Genomic DNA, 23,845 nt, shown 5'->3' on the forward strand with positions numbered 1-23,845 from the left:
TCCCTTGAGCTGCCTGGGAAAAAGGAAGCTGTGAGCAGGTGGAGTGTGCTCCCACCTCCAGCAGCTCTGTGGCATTGGAGTCCCTGGGTTTACAGACAGGGACCTTCACTGATCACCTTCCCTCTTGGGCTGCAGGCACCTCACTGCTCAGGAGCTGGGCTTTGTGAGACTCAGACCCATGAGCTGTCTACACCTGGGAGTTTTGGACTCCCTGAATAAGAAGACTGTAATCAATAAAGCACAGACTTTGTCACATGGAGCTCTAGGGCTGTGTCATCCCTGTCTCACCACCGACCCCACAGAACACGTGGATGCCAACATAGTTGTGACCCCGACGTGACACGACTCAGCCAGCTCCTGTGGCTACAATGGGAGCAGGCAGGCCGGTGTGCAGGCAGAGCACCCGACAGACCAGCGGGCAAGATGAAGAAAGAATCAAAAGGTGAGTGCAGAGAGTGGCCAGGCCAGCAAATAATCAGAAATAAGAAGAGGTGAGCCTGAAGATCCACCCAGTTTATACAGTGGGCAGGTCTGTTTTGTGGCAAAAAGGTTCTAAAAATATGAAATTCGTATTATATACCACTTTTAAATAGAGAAAACTCCACTGGAGAACATGGGAGTAGCCGTCTCCATGAAAGAACATCCAGCAATGCAGGTATGGACCCATTTTCTAAAGAACTTACTTTGAAAAAGAGAATTTATTAGATTTGATATTATGAACTTAAAATCAGGGATTGGAACCTACCAAATAGAATGCATCAAATATTCATACAAGGACATAAACTGGTGAATACATGCATCTTGCACAAGTGACAGAAATGCAATTAAAATCCTAAGACCTTGGAAACTGATATTGAATTTAATAAGATGGATAAAAACCAAGATGTTATGACGAGGATTGCGTGCTGGGAAAAGCGGCCACGCCGCACCGTGAGGCGCTGAACAAGCGCCACAGGGAAGATTACAAAACATCCCAGAGGGGTGGCGAGGGCTGGAGGCACAGCTGAATCCCGGCGGGCGGCGAGAGCCCGCACAGAGCCGGTACCTCGGCGTGCACAGGCAGTGCCCTGGCCGGTGGCGCGGCCCTGGCGGGGTCCGGCAGACGGGGGAACCCCACACACTGCCCGTGCCGCGGCAGCAGCCGGTGCCTGGCCAGGTGCAATGCTGGATTGTGCAATTCAGCCTGGAGCAGAGGCAAGCACAGCCACGGTGCCCACTCAGGACTGCTGTGCCGAGCTGAGTCGCTCTCCGGCCGCCCAGGGCTGCATCGCCGGTCTAGGCAACAGCACGCCGAGCATGCCGCCCCGTTTGTGCGGCCAGAGCTCGCAGCAGCCGCTCTGGCACTGCCCCACGCTGCCAGGTTAGCACCCCCGTGACCCCACGCACACCAGGACAGCCTCCTCTTGAGGCCAGGTGGCCTGGCCCCAAAGATAATTCCCAACTCCATGGAGCATGGCCGTGCCTCCATTGGGGGAACATACCTACACCCCCAATCCAGCCTACATCAGCGGACAGGGCCCTGCCCCCAAGCCAGCATCACTGCAAGTGTGGCCTTGCCCCTGGCTGTGCCTCCATGGATGAATCTGGGACTTAAATCACCAGGAGCTCCTGCAGTTGTCATACCTTTAAGTGGGGCCACTCTTCATATCTCTAGAAGCTTCCATGAAGGGCATTGAGTGATTGGTCCAGGATCAGGGATCCCTCCCACTAAGTTTCATGAAAGATTGTTCTAGGTGTCACTGGTCTCCCAGTTCCCTCCCCCTGGATCCTCAACTGGTGGGTAGTTGATTCCCTCCTTTCGTATCAGCCCTGAATACAAGATACTGCTCCTCTTGTCTTGGGGCTTTTTGGAGTTGAAACCCCTGAGGCTGGGGGCTGTTCATGACTCCTAATAAAGCTTTACACTAATTACCCTCCAAATTCCTTCTCCCTTCCTTCACCTATGCTCTCGTAGCTTTCCCCATGCACCGTGAGCGCGGGGCAGTGTGTCCCCTGCAGTCTGCATCGTGGCACCTGGCAGCGCAGCACCGTGTGGCTGCTTGGCACACGCTCTGACACACCACAGATGCCTTGCTGCCAACAGCCTTCCCTGACCTTGCCACTGGCACAGCCTCTCGGAGCCTTTCCACCTTTCCAAACGCCAATTGTAAGTTTTCAGAGCGTGGGAAGAGCCCTTGCAGGGGGCCCACCAAGCAAAGGGCGGAGGGAAAATCATGCAGGAGTGTTATACCATGGGGACTGTAGCAAACAAACCTGCCCAAAAAATGGTGCTGACCACATGGCACACCATCACTCGGTGGCCAAGAGCAGGACACCCTCTCACCAAGCCCAGCGGGAAACCAGCAGCTCCTGAGCGTGGGCACTGAAGAGGCAAACGAAAAAATTTACCAGCACCAGCCAAAGCAACACCAACACACCAGCTACCCCACATAGCTCAGCAAAGCCCCACAGCCACCCTGCCAACCCCTGCTTCAACTCTACCAAGGTTCTCACACTCCACAGGAAACACCTCCTGCAGCCAGTGAGGACATGCTGATGGCAATGGCTGCTTCAGCTCCTGTGTTCCAGCCCTTCTACATCAATGTTGTGGATGAGGAAGATTACATGGGTTTCCTTGATATGGATCATGCAGATAAGCTACTGAAGGAGTATCAGCAGAGAGAGTGCCTTGATTTGGAGCAGATGATGTCAGAAAGGTGAGAACAGGTCTGCAGTTCATGGTGAAACTGAAGGAATTGTGTGCTTTCCTGTATGCTGGCTGAGAATCTCAATGGCACTCTCACTAAGCCTGACTGGTGACAATTGTCTGGAAGCTCCTTTAGGAACCATTGGGGTGCTGTGCAGTGCACCCAGTGCTGCCAAAGCTGCAGTTACTCCAAGGTGCTTTCAGCTCAGCTGTTTCTCAGGGACTGAGCAGTGTTCATGGGCTCCAGGAGGTGCAGTGGGTGGTTAATCTCTGAAACAAGATCTGTGCCACATGGCAGGACTTTAGATCATGACATTCCATGCTTTTTCCTTTACAGGCCTAAAGATTTTCTTCCATTTCAGTGGCATCTTTAGGAGTTTATTTTTGGGGGATTTTAGCTAGAGAGATGGCTGATGGAAAGACACCTGAAGGTTTAGTAAAGTTTGCCTGAAAAACACTTGTTGAGCATGGTTCCTGTAAATATTTTCTTAGTAAAATATTTACCTAAGGGGTTACAGTGAGGACTTCTGGCCTCTTGTGCCTGGATTGGGGACAGCATTGGATTTGTTTGTAGCTAAAGCTGCTGTCAACTGCAGAATCTGCATAGAAGACTTTTCAGCAGTGCGGGTCCTGTTGATTTTTGTTGACAATAACAAAATTGTAGAACTTTAATTATGCTTGATTCAAAATTGAAAATACTATCATCATAATTTAAGAAGCACAAAAATGTTTGAGAAGTTATTAGAGGAAGGGGGTTTCACTGGAATAGAGCAGATATCTGGTGGATTTGAGTCCCGTGTGAAAGTTAGTAGTTGTAAGTCATCAGAAACCAAAGAACTAGAAACAAAATGTTCACTTGCAACCTCTAACAGGAATTTTCTCTTAACAGGTACATCTTTTTCACTGTATTTAGTATTACTTAAGGTGGGTTTACAGTCCTCATAGCTTTCTCAGCAGGTGAGACTCACAGCATTGCCCATGAGGCAGGGCACAGTGAGCACTGGCCGTGCCCTCAGCCTCAGGAGCTGCACCCAGCACAGCCTGGCAGGGCGGGCAGGGCCCTGGGGCAGAGCTCAGGGGCCACCACAAACCCAGCACAGGCTGCAGACACAGCCAGCACTGCTTGGGGTCACCTGCAGTGCCTGCCACCGGTTTGCCCTGCGAGCAGCCAGGTTAAAGCTGGCTGGGGTTTATCTCCAGGCACTGTAAATCACACCTGTGCACATACACAGGGCAAGATTGGGAGTAAAGTGCACAAGGAGCATTTGGAGTAAAGTGCACAAGCACAGCCACAGCACTCAGCACTAACAGGAGCAAAAGAGATGGGCTGAGCTAATTTGAAGACTGTGGCTCTCGTAAGCCACTGAGCTGTAAAGAGAGGTGTGAGCAGGACTGGATCTGGAGAAATGGAGCCCCTCTCCTGTGGAGACAGGCTGAGAGAGCTGGGCTGTTCAGCTGGACAGGAGAAGGCTCTGGGGACACCTCAGAGCCCCTTGCAGGAGCCCCAGGCAGCCTCCAAGGAAAATGGAGAGGGGCATTGGCCAAGGGCATGTAGCAACAGGACAAGGGGGAACGGAATGGCTTCAAACCAACTGAGGCAGGTTTAAATCAGATGCAGGGAAGAGATTTCCCCCTCTGAGGTTGCTGAGGCTCTGGCACCCAGAGCTGCCCAGAGCAGCTGTGGCTGCCCCATCCCTGGCAGTGCCCAAGGGCAGCTTGGACAGGAAGGTGTCCCTGCCCATGGCACAGGTGGCATGAGTAGAGCTTGGAGGTTTCATCCAGTCCAAACCATTCTGTGATCACATCAGCTTTTGAATTGCATCAGATTCTTCGAAATGCTCTTTCTGAAAACTGAGAATTCACGTGATCAGAAATTGCAAAACTGTCTCTCTTGGGCAAGAGGTATTGAGTCAGAATTTAAAAAAAAAGAAAAAAGAAAAAGGCAGAGTCTTATACCTGCATAAAACCAACACAAGCTCTAAGTTAATGAGAGCAGAAAATCTCTACTCAGCTGTTCTGTTCTCTCCTTTTCATATCATGCTTCAATTATGGGTGTGCAATGTATTGAAATAAATCCTCTGGATTTTTCAGAGGCATTAGATAGAGTTACCACCCAAATACCACCCTTGAATATTGCTCCCACTTGACAAAAGCTAATCATTAATCTCTTTCTGATTGTGACTGCATTGCAACACAACTCCAAACGTCCCTGAACACACAGAAATGAGTGACAGGTGCCTCCTGCACCCTGCATGTAAAAACTGGGGATGTTCTAGTATTGGTGTTTTTGTCAGAAACATGCTTCTCTGAGAATAGAAATAACTCCACGTTTACTTCAGTGAAAGTACACCTGCAGGGCTCTGGTTTGGTCCTGGCTCGGCTGTGTTTCCCACCCGCAGATCTCAGTCCCAGAGGCAGTGAATGGGAGCGAGCAGAGCCGAGGTGCCCCGCAGGTGTGTGCGGGGCAGGCTGAGCAAAGCCTCCCCCGGGGCCGCAGCCGGAGGTGCTGCAGCAGCAGGACAGCGCTCCCGGCAATGCCGGGCCGTTTGCAAAGCGCCTGGGGGCCGCGGTGCCCGGGATTGCGGCACTGCCGTGGCAAAGGAGCGCTGGGGAGGCAGCGGGAGCCCCGCGGGCAGGAGGGCTCCCCGCTCCCGGGCCGGGCCCGGCAGTGCCGGCCTGGCTCGCAGCCCGAGCGCTGCCTCGCCTCAGCCGGCTTTGCCTTGCGTAAGGCGGCCCAGGCCCAGCCTATAAAGGCCCGGCCCGCGGGCTGGGCCCAGTGGCACCATGGCAGCTGCGAGGGACACGGCGCGGCTGGCCTGGATCCTCTGCCTCGGGGCCGCGGCGCTGGTGGCCACAGGTAAACACCGGGGATACGGCCCGGGGCAGCTGCAGCACAGAGGGCACCTGCAGCTGCCTCCGGGGCCAGCCGAGAGCCGGGCACAGACCCTGGGCAGGGATGGGCACAACCCTGGGCAGGGATGGGCACGAACCCTGGGCAGGGATGGGCACAGACCCTGGGCAGGGATGGGCTCAAACCCTGGGCAGGGATGGGCACAACCCTGGGCAGGGATGGGCACGAACCCTGGGCAGGGATGGGCACAGACCCTGGGCAGGGATGGGCACAACCCTGGGCAGGGATGGGCACATACCCTGGGCTGGGATGGGCTCAAACCCTGGGCAGGGATGGGCACGAACCCTGGGCAGGGATGGGCACAAATGCTGGGCTGCTATAGACACAAATCCTGGGCTGGGATGGGCACAGCCCTGGGCTGATATAGACACAATCCCTGGGCTGATCCAGGTACAACCATTGAGCAGAGATGGGCACAGAGCCTGGGCTGAGCTGGGCACACAAATTGAGCTGCAGTAGTAAAAATTTCATTTCAGTTTTTAATCTGGTTTCACTGATTTGTTTTACTTGCCTTCTTTGCAAAATCCCTGTCCCAAAATCTTGCCTGCTGAGTCTGAGCAGCCACAATACCAGATATGTGTTTGATGTTGGACCTTACACACAGATGTTGACATGGGTTTTTATCTAACAACCCAGGGTAAACAAAAAAATATTAATATCTTTATGCCACCTCCAATGCATGTAAGACAGTGCAAATTATATACCTGATGGAGATGGACATACAGGCCAATCAATAGGAAGGCTGAGATATGTCAGCTCTACTGATTTAATAAAGATACAAGTGAAAGTGTGTAAATACATTGAAAATTAAATTTTAAAAATACAATTAAAATTTAAGTGAGTAAACACTAGTAAAATTTAATTGAGTAAACACTAGTAATCAAATTAGTAAAATAAAATAGTAAAATATAATAGCACATTAAGATAGTGTACTATTAAAGCTGATGAGAGTTTGTGGAAGTTTATGTACAAAAACTACTTGTCTAAGTGCACAAAAGGTGTACATTTAAGTAGCAAATGTAGCAATTACTTACAACCAGAGCAGTGATGTGATTCTGTGCTGCTGTCCCACAGAACAACCAGAAGCAGAGACCAAATATGGGAGAGTCCGAGGGTACCAATTCCACGTGGACACAGCTGAGAGGACTGTAAATGTCTTCTTGGGACTGCCTTTTGCTAAGCCTCCCGTTGGATCACTGAGGTTTTCTGAACCCCAGCCACCTGAGCCATGGGAAGGTGTCAGAGATGCCACTTCCTACCCACCAATGTAAGGCCATGACCAAACCACTGACCCTTTCATGATGTTAAACTCTGGACACTTCCAGGACTCTGATGTGCTCACAGGGCCATCCATGAAGACAAATTCCTTGGTGCCCCCTCGTTGCACCTGCAGCTGTCCCAGTGGATGCATTTCTAAAGACACTCTGGGAGCTGCTCTCTGTGCCAGCAGCTGCTCTCTGACGGGCATCAGAGAGAGCTGAGATGGAGCAGCACCTACAGACAATGCTCTGCCTCAGGAGCACTTGGCCAGCCCTTACCAATCACTGGAAACCTTTGGAGCAGGGACAGAAAGGAGCTGAGGAAATGTTGGAACACAACGTTAGCGGGAAACTGCTGAGTCAAGTGCTTAAAAGGGCACATAGGAAATGCACAGCAATGCCAATCTACCTTGTAAATGTCTCACTCCCTTGAGTTGTTCTACTTCCCTTATTTAGCATCTCAAGGCTAATATCTACCATTGCAAAGTAAAAAGCTATTGGAGACTTCAAATAATTCATTTATATTTGCATATGTATTTCACATACCAATCTAAACGTGCGCTGGAGATCAGTTTCTGCTTGGCACTTTGTGGTGGAAGTACAAAAACGTTTCTCTTCACAGCTTTCAGGATTTAGCGAAATCTCTTCCCTGTTACCCTGTTACTTTTGCATTTATTCAGGTGTCTACAGGACCAAGTACAAGGACAGAATTTTTCAGACTTGATTACCAACAGGAAAGAGAAAGTTGCTCTGCAAGTGTCTGAGGATTGCTTGTACCTCAATGTCTACACACCTGTTTCAACAGGAGAAAAGGAGAAGCTGCCTGTAAGCAAAATCTTTATAACACCTTCAGCAAAATTATCTGACAGGAAAACTTCAACCTCTGCCATGAGCAGACATGCAGGGGCACTTTTGTAGCGATGAACAACTTACATGCTTTGTCCCAGCAAATATTAGCTGGAATTAAAGAGGCACAAAATCCTATTTTACAAGTAAAATTGTATTGCCATTTAGCTAAGCAGTGCTTGATTTAATCCAAAGGATCAGTCCAAAGTCACAGGGCACTGACACAGTGTAAACATTTAACAAAAGCAGTGCCAGTTTGTAGCCCTGCAGGCCTCAGATTTGAATGATTTCTGCAATTTGTGAAATGTATTCTGACAGAATAGGAGTGAAATAGCAGATAGTGTTGTATCATGGGCTACATTTAGTCTGTCTCACTGGGGGCTCTTACCTGAGCTGGGTTGATCCTCTGTTTCTTTTTCCAGGTCCTAGTATGGATCCATGGAGGTGGATTAGTTTTTGGAGCAGCTTCATCATATGATGGTTCAGTATTTGCAGCATTTGACAACGTGGTGGTTGTAACAATTCAGTACAGACTCGGTATTGCTGGATATTTTAGGTGAGTTGGATGATCTCAGTTTTTCCTAAGTGATTTCCAAAAGGATGTGTGCAAAGCCTTTGTAAAGAGAAGTGCAGAAGACTTGCTTATGCAAAGAAACATTTCTGAACTGCACCTGCAGCCCTGGGGACAATTTCCAGTGCCAAGGCAGATTCCAGGTCTGTTCTTGTGGGGCTGCTGCTCCAATCTCAGGGATGCCCGAGCCATCCATTCGTCAGTCTTGGAGGGAAGTTCTGTGTAGACAGTGGCAGATGATTTGTCACACCACAGACTGTGTTTTCCTCTGCCTCTTGGCTTGCATTGAGCACTTGAACAAATCTGTTCTGTCCCTGCAGCACTGGTGATGAGCATGCCCGGGGTAACTGGGGATATTTAGACCAAGTGGCGGCTCTTCGCTGGATTCAGGAAAATATCATGCATTTTGGAGGAGATCCAGGATCTGTCACTATCTTTGGAGAATCTGCAGGAGGAATCAGTGTTTCTGCTCTTGTAAGTTCCCAGTAATCAGGAATTGTAATTACTTAGGGGAAAACCCCTCCATCCATTTTCAGTATCTGCATGGGAAGTCAGTGAGAGAAAAGTGACGGGGTTACGGTGACACATCACCTGGGTCTTTGATAACACAACAAGGCAAAACAACACAGATTCTGAATGATAATAATTTGTTCTTTTCATACTCAAATGCTGTGGTTAAGAAACAGAATGTTATTACTCATCTGTTGAATGAAATTTTCGTCGATTTGGGTTTTTTTCCCAATATAACAGCTGTTAAAGTCTAATCTCATGAGAAAAGTCCTTTAGAAGGTATTCTGGACTCTTGCCCAATTTCTGTTAGCTTTGACAGCCACTTGTGCAAAGTGATTGAGGTGAACAGTTCTGGCAGCTGGTGCAGCCCAGCAGTTTGTGACCCTGTGATTGTGTAAAATCTTTACTCCAACACGGAGCACATTGGCTGTGACTCTCTCCTTCTCCAGCCGCTCCCACTTTGGTACAGCTCACACGGCCCAGCCAGGCTTCCTTGTACCTGGCATGCACATCCATGCTTCCCGTGGCCAAAAGCTCTTTCCTGCCCTTCTGCAGCACAGCCAGCCTGCCTTGGGCACATCCCATCTGTACCTGCCCTGCAGGGTGCTGCTGGGAGGCCCTGGGAGCAAAGGGCAGGGGAGGGAAAGGCCCTGAGCTCCCCATCCCTGCCAGCGCTGCCAAAGCACTTTGCACAGCTGGGCTGTGGCCAGAGGCTGCACAGGACACTCTTAGCACATGGGCTTTCAAAATGCCCCCAATGGCCACTGCTGACACTGAAACCCAAAATCCCAGGGGAGAACACACTGCTTGTCATGCTTGTCCTTGCTTTCTCACAGGTCTTATCTCCCCTGGCCAAGGGCTTGTTCCACAAGGCCATTTCAGAGAGTGGCACTGCAGCCCTGGACTTGTTCACTGACCAGCCTAAGGAGGAAGCACAGGTGGGTACTTGTGGTAATTTTAATTCCTTTTTCCAGGTATATCTTAAACTGTTCAGTCCAAAATATTGAATCCTATGAATTCACATTTCTTGTGGGTGAAGGCAGTCTTTAAAGGCAGTATTTCTGTGTGCAAATAGTACATGTTTAATGATGCGTTGCTTATCAAACCTCGAAATATCCACAAAGAGAGAAAAATGTAAAGTCAAGGAATATTGTAACATGTAGGGTCTTTAAGAAAACTCAACATATACTGTTTGGCAGAAAAACAGTATCAGACTCTGAATACTCTTCTCTTCCCCTCCTGTTTGATGCCTGTAGGGTACAAATAAACAAGACTTTATTCAGGTTTTTTTTACTTTGAGAACTACGGTTTCATCCTTTCTTTTCTCTTCAAGTGCAAGAAACAATTTCCAGAACCTGGAAGCTGGCACATCAAAGAGACAGCTGTCTCTAATGGCAGCTCTTGCTCCAGCCAAAAAGACATCACCAAGAGTGGTAGAATGTGCTCTCTGTTGCCCAGCAGATGGTTTATTCTCTAACTCCTTTATGTCACCCAGCCTTCTCAGCCCAGCCTGTTAATTACCAGCATTGTCTCAGAATATTTCTGTATCAAAAAAACCTGGAGGCAGTGGTTTTCCCCTCCTGCCCAGCCCGTGGCGTGAAGGATTGTGAGGGCTTCCAGTGCCCTCCCTCAGGAGCTGGGACAAGCCAGGCTCCAGCATCCTTTGTGCAGGAGCTTTGGATGCTCCTGCTGCACTCGGTGTCTCGTAGAGCCAGACAGAGGAAATGTGTCCAAACCTGTTTGTTCTCACTGCTTGCAGAAAATTGCTGCTGTCGCTGGCTGTGAAAAATCCAGTTCAGCTGCAATGGTTGAATGCTTGAGAGGAAAAACTGAAGAAGAACTACTACAGATAACACAGAAAATGGTAGGTGAAAAAAATCTTCTTGCAATTAAGTTACACCTCAGACTTTTTCATCCCAAAGAATACTCTTTGTGGGATGTAATATTAGGAGAACCTGAAGTGGATGTAAAATCTGACGTTCTTGACTTTTTCAGGACATGACAGCACTGCAGATCTGCAATGAGACCTCGCCTGAGAAGTGCAAACAGGTTCCTGCCCTTCATTCTGCATGCACTTGGAGCTACCTGTGGCTTGCTGTCATGCTCAAACAGGGCAAAGAAAAGAAAATGGCACAGATGATTCTGGAGAAGCTGAAAATCAAATCATATGTTATGTCCTACTTACAAGTTCTTATCAACATACGTATGTGCCTCTGAAACTTCAATACAGATGTGGTTTTTCCCCCACTGTTCCACACATCCATGGCCATAATTAACTAAGGAAAGATATTAATTCAATATAATGACTTCTACTTCACAAACATTAGAAATATAATGTTAATCTTCACAGAACCTCCTGCCTAGTGCAGAACAGCTGTCAGAGAAAATGTTAAGATGGCTTGGTTACCATTATGTTTTGTATTTTCATTTGGTTTCATTTCGGAACTGCAGTTAAAATCTGAACATCTTTAGGAAGTAAAATGAATGCACTAATGAAGCTTTCTTTTTTCCCTTTCTGTTCAGGATTTCTTTTTCATCAGTGCATGTGTAGATGGTGTATTTTTTCCAAAGAGTCCCATGGAATTACTCTCTGAAAAGTCAATCAATGCTGTCCCATACATCATAGGAGTAAATAACTGGGAATTTGGATATGTACTTCCTATGGTAAGATGTTAAAATGCTGATATTTAAGCATCATTTTGTAAATAGAGGCTGTTTTAGTAAGTACAATTATCTGTTTCACACAGATGATGAAATATCCTCCTTTTGTGGATGGTCTGGATAAAGATATTGCACGTCAAATTTTACAGAGCAACTTAGCACTATTCATTAAGGTAAGAGACCAGTTTCAGAATAACCCAGTGGTGCTGCTTGGCTGGTCTGCCTGGTTTTACTCCTGGAGGGACACATTTCCCAGGGAAATGCCATTGTGCTGGACAGCTCCCTGAATTGGGGCAGAAACAGGCACACAGGTGCTGCACTCCTGTTACCTCCAGTGACTGGAAATACTCTCTGCATTCCCAGCCTAAATGCCCCTCTACTTCAAAAGGAGTTCTGTGGGAATCCAGGAGTGATGCAGGTACCTAAACAAGGTCGCTTGGACATTGTAGATCCCCCCAGGTCATGCAAGACATGCAGAGCAGCAGCAGGTCTGGCAGGAGACCTATGGGACACAACCTCCTAAAGCAGTAGCTGGGCACTGGAAAGGAAAGCCCGAGAGGTTTGGGGTGCACTGACACCTTCCTTCAAGTTTCTCGAGGTTTTGCTTCCTGTAATTTACAAATCTCTTGACTTTGTGGTGCCTCTGTGCTCTCCTGAAGCTACTCCATAGAAAAGTACAGATTATGAGGTAAGAATTAAGGACTCTAGAAGCAGGGCCAGTACTTGCAAGGATCAATCAATGACACAAAGATTCACCATGAACTTGGAAATGCAGAGCCCAGGCTTGTTCTGAACAGGAGAAATTATGGTCATCTACAACAATCAATGGATTTGATGAAATCCAGCAGGATTTCTGTGCTCTTGTGAAGGTGTTTGCACAGAAGAGAGAAGAGTCAGCATCACTGACTGCTGCTTATCTAAAGGTGGTTGATCCTTTGATCTTGCATCCCTCTTGTCCCCAAGATCACCTGTACCCACAGCTGTGTAACTCCGCTCTGAGCTCTGAGCCACACTCTGACACAGCTGGGGATTTTCTCTGAAAGCTGTTGGTGGGGATTAGCCAGGGATGTGCAGAGGCCACACTCACCCACTGCTGTTGCTCCTTACAATATTCATCATCATTATAATACTTTTCATTGCTGTTTCAGGGCCTTACATCTGAAGTTGTTGACAGAGTGTACAAGGAGTACATGGGAGATGCAGAAAGCCCTGCTCAGGTCCGAGATGGCCTCCTGGATGCAATGGGAGATGTCTACTTTGTCATCTCATCTGTGGAAGTGGCCAGATGCCACAGAGGTACCCAGCAGCTTCAGAACAGCTGTTCAATTCTGGCTGGAGGTGGTGTGGACAGTGTGCAGCACTTTTCACTATCCAGAGAACTGGTAGTGGTTTTATTTAACCAAAACAGTTATTCATTAAAGTTTATCATTTCTGGAGCAGTATTTTCAGCTCTCAAACCAGCACTTTTCTGTGTCCTCTAGATGCTGGCAACCCAGTCTACTTTTATGAATTCCAACATCGGCCGAGTTACATGGAAGATTTTCTACCAGAGTTTGTAAAAGCAGATCATGGAGCTGAGATTGCCTTTGTCTTTGGAAAGCCATTCTTAGCTGGTGATGTACCCATATTTCCTCCATCTTCCTTTTAGACCCTCATTACTTCTCATTTCAATTACTGCATGGCTTTAGAATAGAATTTCTCTTTATAAGCATTACAAACCTTATGTCTATTATTAGCATACCTTATATATCATAAGCCTCATTATGAGCATAAGCATCTTCTGTCTTCACTAGCAGATACTTTGCATTACATCATTCATCTGCAGGTCTCTGCTAGAAAAACCTCCAACAGCTCATGGCAACCAGGAGAAGTGTTGCAATGATACAGCTGATACTCATTAGTTACTTTCTAATGTGGCCCTTCCATCTCTCCCTTTGCAGGAGGTGCTACAAAAGAAGAAAATGAACTTAGCAGAACTGTGATGAGATACTGGACCAACTTTGCTAAAAATGGGTGAGAATCACAGTGCTAATTACAGCTCAAGTTCAGTCTGTGCTGCCCGGAACGTACTTACCTGCCTGAAGCAGTACTTATATAGTGCTTCCTGAAATTTGACAGAATATAGGAGAAATACTGAAGCAATTTCTCATCTTAAAGGTCTTTTTAAAGAACCTGCAGACATGAGGAAGAAAAAAATCTAAGGGCAGTTACTGCATCAGCAATGGAGTTTTAGATTTAAAATGAATGGCAACTTTTACACTTTTGCTGTTCCACTGATGAGCATTTTCATAAAATACTGTCCATTTATTCAGGTACCAGAATCACATCAGCTGGGCTCACCTGCTGGTTTTCTGAAATGCTCTGAACTTGAGCAGTCAGACAGCAATGGATTGGCAAATGGAGAGCTAACTTTTCCTTCTTTTATTTCCAGAAATCCCAACAGGGAGGGCTTGGTCCATTGGCCTCAGTACGACCTGGAGGAAAAATACCTGGGAATAGACCTGGAGCAAAAGGCAGCAGAGAAACTGAAAGAACACAGAGTGGAGTTTTGGGCACAGCTCATGAAACAAAGTCAGACTGGAAAGAGAAAACATACAGATTTATAAGATCTGTGGAGGGCACAGTTTGCTTTTAAAACCCAAAAGAAAGTCAAACAAATTGAGTTTGTCAGCATACAGAGTAATAATCACCTTGTAACTCACTGTTGTGTAATCTGCTGGCCTAATCACAGTGAAGGGAGAGCAACAAGGGGCATTCAGAATGTTTGTCAGACTGAAAATCACTATTTAATGAAGCAACCAGAAAAAACCCACAATCTGTCTGGGTGCAGACAGGCCATGGTACCGACTCAGTGCATATCAAAAGTGAATACTGAGGTGGGAATGGGCAAATGAACTGAAATCTGTAAGAAATTATATATATAGAATATACTGTAAATGTCAGACGATTTTATATGCTTATTCCCTTCTTCTTTCAGAAGGGCATGGTCAGTTGTCCTTCCTAGAGACTCTTTCTGCTTTCTTTCACTGGAAATAGCTTGTAGGCAGCAGAGCATCCATCAAACAAAGTCTGTGAGGTGAGCTTGACATCTCACAAAAGAGGACAGAAAATCTCTACCTGTTCTATTGCTTTGTGAATTGTTCTAAATAAATGGTGCTTTGATTTTTGGAACTTCCTTTTCTTTCACTTAACTGATGGAGGCTCATTCCGAGAGGTCAAGGCACACGCGAGAAGCCAGAAACGTGCCCAGGTTCTTTCTTCCACCCAAATGGTTTCAGGTATGAATCTTTGCAGGTGTCTGTGCAGGACCTGAGGCTTAAGGCTCTTCCACAGCCTCTTCTGGGCTGTGACTGTGTGTCCTTCACCCCTTCCTGGCAAATGCCCGGTGCAGGGGCTGCAGGAGGACGCAGTGCTGGCAGGACAGACGCCCAGAGAGGCAGAGGGGGAGCAAAGGCTGGTGGTGCTCCCTGCACGTTGTTGGCTCAGCAGCACCAGAGAGGAGATCTGCTGACATGCAGAGTGTGCACCCCCAGCCTCCCCCAGCTGGGGAAGGGCTCAGGGCACACCGGGAGGGAAGTGGCTTTTTTGCCAACTTACATGGCAAGCAGGACACAAAGGGACAATGTGGGAATCCAGGAAGCCAGGAGAGCTCTCCTCATGGCCACAAACAAACAAACAGCCCTACTCCAACTCCCCCTTGCACTGGTGCCCAGCTCCCACATCCCACAGCACCTGGGGGCTCTCACAGGGACAGCCCAAGCTCCTGCTCCAGCTGGTGACCCTTTGTAGGTGTCTTCCTCTTCCTCCTCTCCCCTGGCTTCACTTGCTTTTGCACACCTGTGGATCTCAAGCAGTGTCATCTGCACTACCTGGCCACCCCCTTTTCTGCATTTTCCATAACTTGTGAAAAACTCCAGTTGTGGCAATCAGGAACAGCTAATTGCAGCAACCATGCTGCCAGTTGTGTCACACATTTCTTACCCCTTCCCTTGTTTGCTCTGGCACAGCCTTTATGTCCATTAGTGGTGTGTTTGTTGAATCAATGTGTCTGTCCCTGCACATTCACAAAAATCATTATCCTAACAAGACAGAAGGAATCCTGTGTCTTAGGGAATGCAGAGCCACCAGTACAACTCCTGGGAAGAAGGGAGGCACACATCAGGCACACATGATTACAAAGAAGTTTCTGGCTGTGTGAGAGGAAGTGTTCTGTCCATCTGTGGATTTTAAACCCCAAATATAAAGACTGGTACACACGGTCAAATAGCTGGGAAAGGAATAACACCATGGCCACAGTGAATAGGCCACATTTAAACAGCAGATCCTTACCTTATGTCCCAAACCTCATTTTATCTCATAGCTTTAGTATTCATGGTCTCTTGGTTCAGATTCACAGCTGCACCAATAGTTGAATAAATTCTCAGCAGTATATTTACTGATACTATTCAGGAAGAACAGCTGCTGTTCTGTTTTTCACATTCTGTCAAGAAAACCTTAATCTTTTTTTTGAAGTTTATTAATTATCCATAATTACTATACTTGCCTTTCCAATGTGGTCAGTATGTTTTTTCTATCCCAGTCCTGCTTCTCAGATCATCTTGTTGTTAAGTTTGAAATATGCAAATTTTTATTAAGATAGCATGTTCTTTGCTGTCTGATCTTTGTAACTTGCAAACGTGATCAACAAGGAGGGAGATTTAATCAGTGAAACAGAGCAGCCAACAAGCTCTAAGTGATGTCCATCTGTTAGAAACACAAATTCCTGGTCAGCAGCATTGCCTTGTTAAGGTTTGGGGCTGGACATGTTCCGATGATCTCAGCCCCGCGGGAGGTTAATAGAGATCAGGAGAAGGATTTCCACTGATACACGAGAAATGCAGAATTCAGCAGCCACAAGGACAAGGAACAAAGCAAGGCCACTCAGTAACTGTGTGGAATCAGCTCTGAGCGGGTAAATGGGAATTTCTGCTAACTCTGGTTCCAAGGAACAGCTATGGTGGAAGCCATGTTGTGGCAGTTTTCTGTTCCCATTGGGATGCCCTTTGCAGCTGCAGTGTGCCTGGAGCTCTGGGCTTTGTGGTTTCAAAGGCCTAACCCTAGGCAGCAAAGAGTGCTTTAGGCTAAGACTGGTTCCGTGGAAAAAGCTGTGGTGGAAGCCGTGTTGTGGCAGTTTTGCAGGGGCAGGTCAGGAGCTCCAACTCCTGGAGCGGCCCACAGGAGAGCAGCGAGCCAAAGGCCGAGAAAGGGAGAGCGTGGCAGGGATTAGCAGAAGAAGCGAAACACTTATTAACCAATAGAAGGGAGAATACTAATTAATAGAGGAACTACGTACCTCGTAACCAATGCACATTAATGTCTTTGTTTGCTAAAAGCTGTAAAGAGTGGAAAGTTTGGCCGGTCGTGCCGCTCGCTTCGTGGATTTGCCACCCAGTGCCTTTCAGCGCAGCAGTGTGGGTGAATCGGTCCTGGGAGTCCGGCAGGGAAGGGCCGGTCCGGGGCCGGCCCCGTGTCCCCCGAGCAAGGAAGGGCCGGTCCGAGGCCTGCCCCGTGTACCCCGAGCAGGGAAGGGCCGGTCCGGGACCTGCCCCGCGTCCCCCGGGCAGGGAAGGATCGGTCCGGGGCCTGCCCCGCGTCCCCCGGGCAGGGAAGGGCCGGTCCGGGGCCTGCCCCGTGTCCCCCGGCCGGAGCTGCCGTGAGGGGAACACCCGGCCCGCGGGCGCGCGCACGGCGGGTCGGGCGGGCACGCGCACGGCGGCGGGGACATGGCGGGCGGGCCGCCCGTACTGCTGGGGCTGCGCGACGCCGCCATAGCGGGGCCGGGCCCGGCCGGGCCGCTCCCGGCGTGGGCCACCAACAAGCTGGGCGGCACCGCGGTAGGGCCGGGGTGGGGCTGGGCTGGGCCGGGCCGGCGGGGCCCGGCCGGGGCGCGGGGGTCGCGGCCGCCCCGGCCGGGCCTGAGCGGAGGTGTCGGTGTTGCAGGACTGGGTGCCGGCCGTGCGGGCGGGCCCGCCGCGGTGCGCGCGGTGCGGGCGCGCGCTGCTGCTGCTGGTGCAGGTGTACTGCCCGCTGGAGCGCGGCCCCGCGCACCGCGCGCTCCACGTGTTCGCCTGCGCCGCGCCGCGCTGCTGGGGAGCCGCCCGCAGGTGAGCGCCGGCCGCTTATCGGCGCTGTCATTGTTATTGCTGGTATCATTGCCGGTATCGTGGTTGTTACTGTTGTTATGTTATTATTGCTGTTATTGTGGTTGCTGTTCCTGCCGCTGGTCGGTTGTCCCCCTCACCCTGTGTTTCTCTTTGCCCGGCGCATGGAAGCTGGAAGGTGCTGCGCTCCCAGTACTCGCAGGTCCAGGACAAGCAAAGCCGAGCTCTCAGCGTCACACAGGTACAGCTCAGCCCTGCCTGCCCGGGGGGACGCTCTGCACACCCTGCATCGCCTTGTTTCAATAACCGGGACCTTCCTCCAGAAGCTGCTCTCTGTGATGGTTTTCAGCCACGTCCTGGCTTGTGTGGGGAAGTCGTGGGCACTGAGTTTTTGTCACTGCACTACAGTGTTTACTAGTTAAAGAGTGTTTAAGCTACTGTTTGTGATCTATGCCAGGCTGGTTTTAAAGGGGACATTGCAGTCCAGCTGTATGGCCAAAAGTGATACTTTATACTCTAGTTAGTTCAGCTGTCTAAACTTTATTTTCCCACTTCAAGTGGATTGGGCTATACTGTTTAGGTTTGGATTTTTAACCTGTTTTCTTTGTATTCTCTTTTAAATTGACCTCTTTAAATTTAACATGAGGTTTTGAATTAATGTGACTCAATAATTATTAATATGCTTGTGAGGAAAAACTGCATATTGGCTAAAGCAGGTTGGAAGAGTATAGTGGCACCAAACTAGTGGGGGTGGGCAGGGAGGGTTTATTCAGGTGGTGTATTTGCAATGTGGAATCTTGGCCTGTGGTAAATGGGCTTTTACTCTGGTAAAATGATGGTGGTGTTATTGTTATTTCCTTCTGTGCTCTGCCCCTTTGGGTGCAGAATTCCTGTTGGGTGCAGGAGCTGCTTCAGCAGGAGCTGCCCCTCAGCTGGCAGGGGCTGTGCCACAGCCAGGGCATGGCAGCAGGAGCACCAGGGCCACTCAGAGGCTGCTCAATTCTTGCTCAGATTCTCCAGCGTGAGGTGGTTTTGCCATAACTGCTGGTGTGGGGCGTAAACGTGGTGTGTTGGGAAGTACCATGGTGAGGAGAGTAGGTGCAATAGCACTGAGCATTAGGTTAAGGTCTCAGTTCTCCATCTGTGAGAAGCTGAATTTGAAGTGCATCAGGGTGGCAGACCTTGGCAATGTTTTCTTCCCCCCTTTTTTTTTTTATTCTCAGAAACAAGAATTGACCTTTGCTGCAAAGGATTGGTGTGAGGATGCAGATGACTGGGGAGCCTGTGATGGAGCAGAGGGTCCTGCATGTGCCTCCCTGGAGCTGCTTGGCCTAAAGGAAGCTGTGAGCAGCGAGGTGGAGTGTGCATCCCAGCTCCAGCAGCTCCACCTGTCTGAGCCTGCCCATGGCCCAGGTGCCCAGCAGACACCTCCTGCAGCCAGTGAGGACATGCTGATGGCAATGGCTGCTTCAGCTCCTGTGTTCCAGCCCTTCTACATCAATGTTGTGGATGAGGAAGATTACATGGGTTTCCTTGATATGGATCATGCAGATAAGCTACTGAAGGAGTATCAGCAGAGAGAGTGCCTTGATTTGGAGCAGATGATGTCAGAAAGGTGAGAACAGGTCTGCAGTTCATGGAGAAACTGAAGGAATTGTGTGCTTTCCTGTATGCTGGCTGAGAATCTCAATGGCACTCTCACTAAGCCTGACTGGTGACAATTGTCTGGAAGCTCCTTTAGGAACCATTGGGGTGCTGTGCAGTGCACCCAGTGCTGCCAAAGCTGCAGTTACTCCAAGGTGCTTTCAGCTCAGCTGTTTCTCAGGGACTGAGCAGTGTTCATGGGCTCCAGGAGGTGCAGTGGGTGGTTAATCTCTGAAACAAGATCTGTGCCACATGGCAGGACTTTAGATCATGACATTCCATGCTTTTTCCTTTACAGACCTAAAGATTTTCTTCCATTTCAATGGCATTTTTAGGAGTTTAATTTTTTGGGGATTTTTTCTAGAAAGATGGCTGATGGAAAGACATCTGAAGGTTTACTAAAGGTTGCCTGAAAAGCAGTTGCTGAGCATGGTTCCTGAAAATATTTTCTTAGTAAAATATTTACCTAAGGGGTTACAGTGAGGACTTCTGGCCTCTTGTGCCTGAGTTGGGGACAGCATTGGATTTGTTTGTAGCTAAAGCTGCTGTCAACTGCAGAATCTGCATAGAAGAATTTTCAGCAGTGTGGGTCCTGTTGATTTTTGTTGACAATAACAAAATTGTAGAACTTTAATTATGCTTGATTCAAAATTGAAAATAACAACATCATAATTTAAGAAGCACAAAATGTTTGAGAAGTTATTAGAGGATGGGGTTTTGGTGGAATACAGCAGATATCTGGTGGATTTGAGTCCCGTGTGATATTTGAAAACACTGTTAGTAATTGTAAGTCACCAGAAACCAAAGAACTAGAAGCAAAATGCTCACTTGCAACATCTAACAGGAATTTTCTCTTAACAGGTATATCTTTTTTCAGTGTATTTAGTATAATTTAATGTGAGTTTATAGTAGCCATTTCCTATTTAAAACATGTCACATTGAAAACCTTACTGGACAGTTTGTTTCTTGTTTTCATACAGTTTTGCAGGTGAAGATGGTAATGAAAAATATGAGAAGAGTGAAGTCAAAAACTGGGACCACACATTCCATAAATTCATGAAAAGAATATCTCTATGTCCTGAACAGATTTTAAGGTATGTTGATAATCTGGCTGTAACAGAGTGATACAAATCATTGGCATGGATGGTTGGTACATCAAAATTAATTCTTTATTTGGAAATAGGTGTATGTTTTAATTCCTTAATTAAAAAAAGCTGCCATGGAGGCTGTTGCCAGGTCTCTGGTCTGCCTTCAGTCCCTGGTTGGGCTTTGTTCATACAAAGTTTAAGTAGATGAAAAGCCCAGCAGGATCAGGGACCACGGCTCTGGCTGTGGGAGGCTTTAGGCATCAGACCTGATGAGGAGAGGCCCTGAGTGTCTTTGGAGCCTCACTGAAATCCAGGCACAGAGGTTTCCATGAGGCAGTATTGGGGTGGAAGTGTAACACAGTGCTGTGCTGTTGTGATACATTTCCAAGGCTATCTGCTCCTCTGAAATTTTGTTATCTGTTAGGAATTTCTAATGTCTGTCCTGCAGGGAATTTCTTGTTTTAAAGCCCTGGTGCTGCAGCTCATTGTGGACTCCCCTCAGCAGCCAGCACTCTTCAGGTCTTGTACGTCTGCTGCTTTTCCTAGAGCAGAAGCAGGTGTAACCTCAGAGCAGAGTAGCTGCTCTTCCTGAGAGAGGAGTTAATTCTGGATGGGATATAGTGAAGAGTAAATCATAAATCATTCATAGTACCAGAAAATACAGCTTTTCATGGATCACACCAGCTGTTCCATGGAGTCCAGTGCTGCCTGTCTGGTCAGGCTGTCTCAGTGTAGTGACAGGGCTTTTGTTCACCAGCTTTCCAGTGCCAGGTGGAACTAACTGGGCCCTTTTTGATGAGGAGCTAAAAGTCTGAGTGGCTGCTTAGACAGAAATGAAAAATGAGAAACTTTCATTCATTGTCAAAGATTATACAGGAGATTTTCTAATGCAGAGTGCAAGTAGCATTTTCAGATAGCTTTTCACTGGGTCTGTCTCTTTGCAGTATTGTGCTCTTTGAATTTGCCATTCCTCTAAAACACCAGCTCTGCTGGTCCCTGGGCTGTCCCTGGTTACAGTCTTTCCACAGGCTCCCTTTGCCCTCCCTGGGCACTGTCAGTGACTCCCATTTCCCCTGCCTGCAGAGCACAGCATCTCCTGCTTGGCATTCAGTGGAAACCATCCTTGGTCTTTGTTTCCTGCTAGCTGTGAAGCTCTGATAGCTCTTACAAATTAACCATCACTTCTGAGCCATAGCTGTAGTGGTTTTGAGACCAATTTGGTGTTAAATCTTGTTGAATTTTATATTTTATTGCTGCTGTTTAGGATTCCATTTTTCAGGGAAGTGTAGTTTGCTTAATGAAATTATTCTGGTACAGCATATTTTGGAGGTGTACATTCAAAGCATTTATCCACCTCTTTCCTTAAGATTTTCCAAGTGTTAACCTACCAAATATTTGCCTCACCCTGTCTTTATTTTTTGGTTCATGACTGCTTTGAAGCTTCTGGCTCACCACCATGTTTTTGCTTGAAGCAGGTTCAGAGATTTCCTATCAAATTTAGATATTTAAAAAATGATAATTTTCTCCTCCCTGTCTTCTCTCAGATACTCTTGGGGTGGCCAGCCTTTATTCATCACGTGTCCTCCAGCCAACCTGGAGCAGGGTATTCCAGCCTGCAGTGCCTGTGGGAGCAGCAGAGTGTTTGAGTTCCAGCTGATGCCCACGCTGGTCAGCATGCTCCAGAGTGACTCAGGTGCTTGCCTTGGCTGAATCAATGTTTCCAGCAGTCTCCTTTTTGGGAAAGTGCAGTGAACTGCAATTTGGGTTGTTTCCAGCTACCCACACGTGCTTAACCACAGTTCAGAGAATCTGCTGTCTCCATTTCAGTGAGCAAAGAGACAACTCTTCTACATGGAGACTAATTACAGCTTGAGTTGCTCACTAGTGAGCTTTACTAACTGCAGTAGGGATAATTCCATGGCCATGGGAGTATCTGTCTTTATTGCCTCTTAAAGGAGGCCTTGAAAGATAATAAATGCTGTGAGATAAGATTGCAGACATTTAAAAATCCCTTTGAAAATTCTGATTTGGCTGCCTTTAAAATGTTTAACATTAGAAAAATGCTGTTTACATAGGAGACTGAATTAATTTGTGCAAAGACTGAAGTCTAGTGGTAAGCACTAGCCCCTGATTATTACTTTTCATACCCTTATGTACCTCTGTTGCTTTGTTTTTAGATCTGTCAGTGGAATTTGGAACTGTTATAGTTTACACGTGTGAGAGAAGCTGTTGGCCGACAGATCATCAAACCCCTCTTGAAGAATTTATTTTTGTACAAGAAGACCCGGATCAGAGATTATTTAAATAAATTGTATTTCTCTGCATAGATCAAAAGTCTGTTGGGGTGTTTTTGTTTCTTTTACTACAAGTGTGTAATTGCATAACAGAATTTCCCTCAGATGTGATGAAAAATTAAATTCCAAGAATAACTGATTGAAGGATATAAGCATGCCTCTAAAATGTGGTGGCAAAATTTGCATACTTCAGTTACCCATGGAAATTGAAGTGTAGAGATTGTTTACAGTTCTAGTTACTCTTAGCATTTGGGAAAGAAGTAAAGGAGAAAACCTTTCTCACATACTATTAGTGTCCATCAGCCACACAGAATCAGTTTTTAGAAACTCTTAGCAGTGAGAACTTAATGCCAGCCTGATTTTAAAAAGCAATTCTGTGTTAATTTGACCACGGATTGGAAATTCGGTGGATGAAGGGCCTTGCTGTCCCTGCAGCTGTCCAACATGAAACTTTTCTGTGTCTCTCCAGTGAAGGAAAGGTTCCATTTGTGTGCTGAAATGAGCTGTGCAGTGCCATGGGTCTGTGTGGGGAGAAGGTGCAGGGGTGAGTTAACCCTTGTGTTCTCACAGGTACAGAACTGGGGCGGGCTCAGCTCCTGCCTCTGTGCAGGGGGATTGTGCAGCTCTGGCTGGAACCATCTGCATTCTCCTGTGCCTTCCCTGTTGGCTTAGGCTGAACTGCAGAATCTTCACTGACTGAAGGAAAAGGAATTTCAGTTTCCGTAGAGCATTCTGTACAGGTTTAACGCTACAACATAAATTAATGCACTAAAAGTGTGGGTTTAAAATAAAGGGAGGTGGGCAGGAGAGGAAATTCCACGCGAGTGATGGAATGCTGGCAAAACTGTGTTTTTAAGGAAGAATTGTAGCTTACCATGTCAACTTCTGGGGGCAAGTGAAGTCATAAAAACAAATATAATAACGTAAAATACATTAGAAATAAATATATTAAAAATATCATAGAATATGCTGAGTTGGAGGGGACCCATCCGGATCTTCAAGTCTTGGCCCTGCTCAGGACACCCCATGAATCCTGTCATGTGCTTGGGAGCATTTTCCAAATCCTATTTGCTCTCTCTTCATAATAATTATAATAATATATATAATATAATATAATATAATATAATATAATATAATATAATATAATATAATATAATATAATATAATATAATATAATATAATAATATGCAAAAAAATCTTAAACATATAAAATATTAAATATGTATATTTGCATG

At 47.3% G+C, this 23,845-nt stretch overlaps 2 protein-coding genes and 1 long non-coding RNA gene across 9 annotated transcripts in view; 2 read left to right on the top strand and 1 right to left on the bottom strand.

The window, feature by feature from the left end:
* LOC134424123 (uncharacterized) overlaps positions 1–17,010 on the bottom strand; it is a 40,932-nt gene extending 23,922 nt beyond the window's left edge. The window contains exons 1-6 of one of the 7 annotated variants that reach the window (XR_010029346.1): positions 16,777–17,008; positions 13,785–13,918; positions 13,519–13,616; positions 13,186–13,390; positions 8,091–8,812; positions 1,933–2,362 (exon numbers count right to left, since the gene is read on the bottom strand). This is a non-coding gene — a long non-coding RNA (uncharacterized LOC134424123). Of the gene's footprint in view, positions 1–1,932; positions 2,363–2,401; positions 2,969–3,429; positions 4,538–6,631; positions 8,813–13,185; positions 13,391–13,518; positions 13,617–13,784; positions 13,919–16,776 lie in introns of those variants that run through there. The other 6 variants (XR_010029345.1, XR_010029342.1, XR_010029343.1 and 3 more) reach the window with 6 other exon arrangements.
* Positions 5,459–14,615, top strand: LOC134424120 (fatty acyl-CoA hydrolase precursor, medium chain-like). The gene is made up of 14 exons (XM_063167622.1): positions 5,459–5,543; positions 6,672–6,864; positions 7,537–7,681; positions 8,125–8,258; positions 8,594–8,747; positions 9,620–9,721; positions 10,543–10,647; positions 10,779–10,832; positions 11,307–11,447; positions 11,531–11,617; positions 12,593–12,740; positions 12,926–13,057; positions 13,385–13,457; positions 13,876–14,615. Exons 1-14 carry the CDS (start codon positions 5,471–5,473, stop codon positions 14,048–14,050), a joined length of 1,716 nt encoding a protein of 571 aa, XP_063023692.1. The 5' UTR covers positions 5,459–5,470; the 3' UTR covers positions 14,051–14,615.
* Positions 17,011–17,206: 196 nt separating the features above from the next.
* Positions 17,207–22,650, top strand: PDCD2L (programmed cell death 2 like). Its single transcript, XM_063168310.1, has 7 exons — positions 17,207–17,317; positions 17,424–17,587; positions 17,756–17,825; positions 18,808–19,199; positions 20,209–20,322; positions 21,861–22,009; positions 22,494–22,650. The coding sequence occupies exons 1-7, from the start codon at positions 17,207–17,209 to the stop codon at positions 22,622–22,624; spliced, it is 1,131 nt and encodes a 376-aa protein (XP_063024380.1). The 3' UTR covers positions 22,625–22,650.
* Positions 22,651–23,845: the final 1,195 nt, after the last annotated feature.

This window comes from Melospiza melodia, chromosome 13, assembly GCF_035770615.1.
Source record: "Melospiza melodia melodia isolate bMelMel2 chromosome 13, bMelMel2.pri, whole genome shotgun sequence".
Lineage (NCBI taxonomy): Eukaryota > Metazoa > Chordata > Aves > Passeriformes > Passerellidae > Melospiza > Melospiza melodia.

What these genes read in the sequence shown, in the direction of transcription:
- LOC134424120 (XM_063167622.1), top strand. Translation starts at nt 5,471, where the DNA reads ATGGCAGCTGCGAGGGACACGGCGCGGCTGGCCTGGATCCTCTGCCTC. An exon ending in CGCGGCGCTGGTGGCCACAG is followed by an intron (nt 5,544 to 6,671) that starts GTAAACACCGGG and finishes GCTGTCCCACAG; the next exon opens with AACAACCAGAAGCAGAGACC. An exon ending in ACCAACTTTGCTAAAAATGG is followed by an intron (nt 13,458 to 13,875) that starts GTGAGAATCACA and finishes TTTTATTTCCAG; the next exon opens with AAATCCCAACAGGGAGGGCT.
- PDCD2L (XM_063168310.1), top strand. Translation starts at nt 17,207, where the DNA reads ATGGCGGGCGGGCCGCCCGTACTGCTGGGGCTGCGCGACGCCGCCATA. An exon ending in ACAAGCTGGGCGGCACCGCG is followed by an intron (nt 17,318 to 17,423) that starts GTAGGGCCGGGG and finishes TCGGTGTTGCAG; the next exon opens with GACTGGGTGCCGGCCGTGCG. An exon ending in GAGCTCTCAGCGTCACACAG is followed by an intron (nt 17,826 to 18,807) that starts GTACAGCTCAGC and finishes TTTTATTCTCAG; the next exon opens with AAACAAGAATTGACCTTTGC.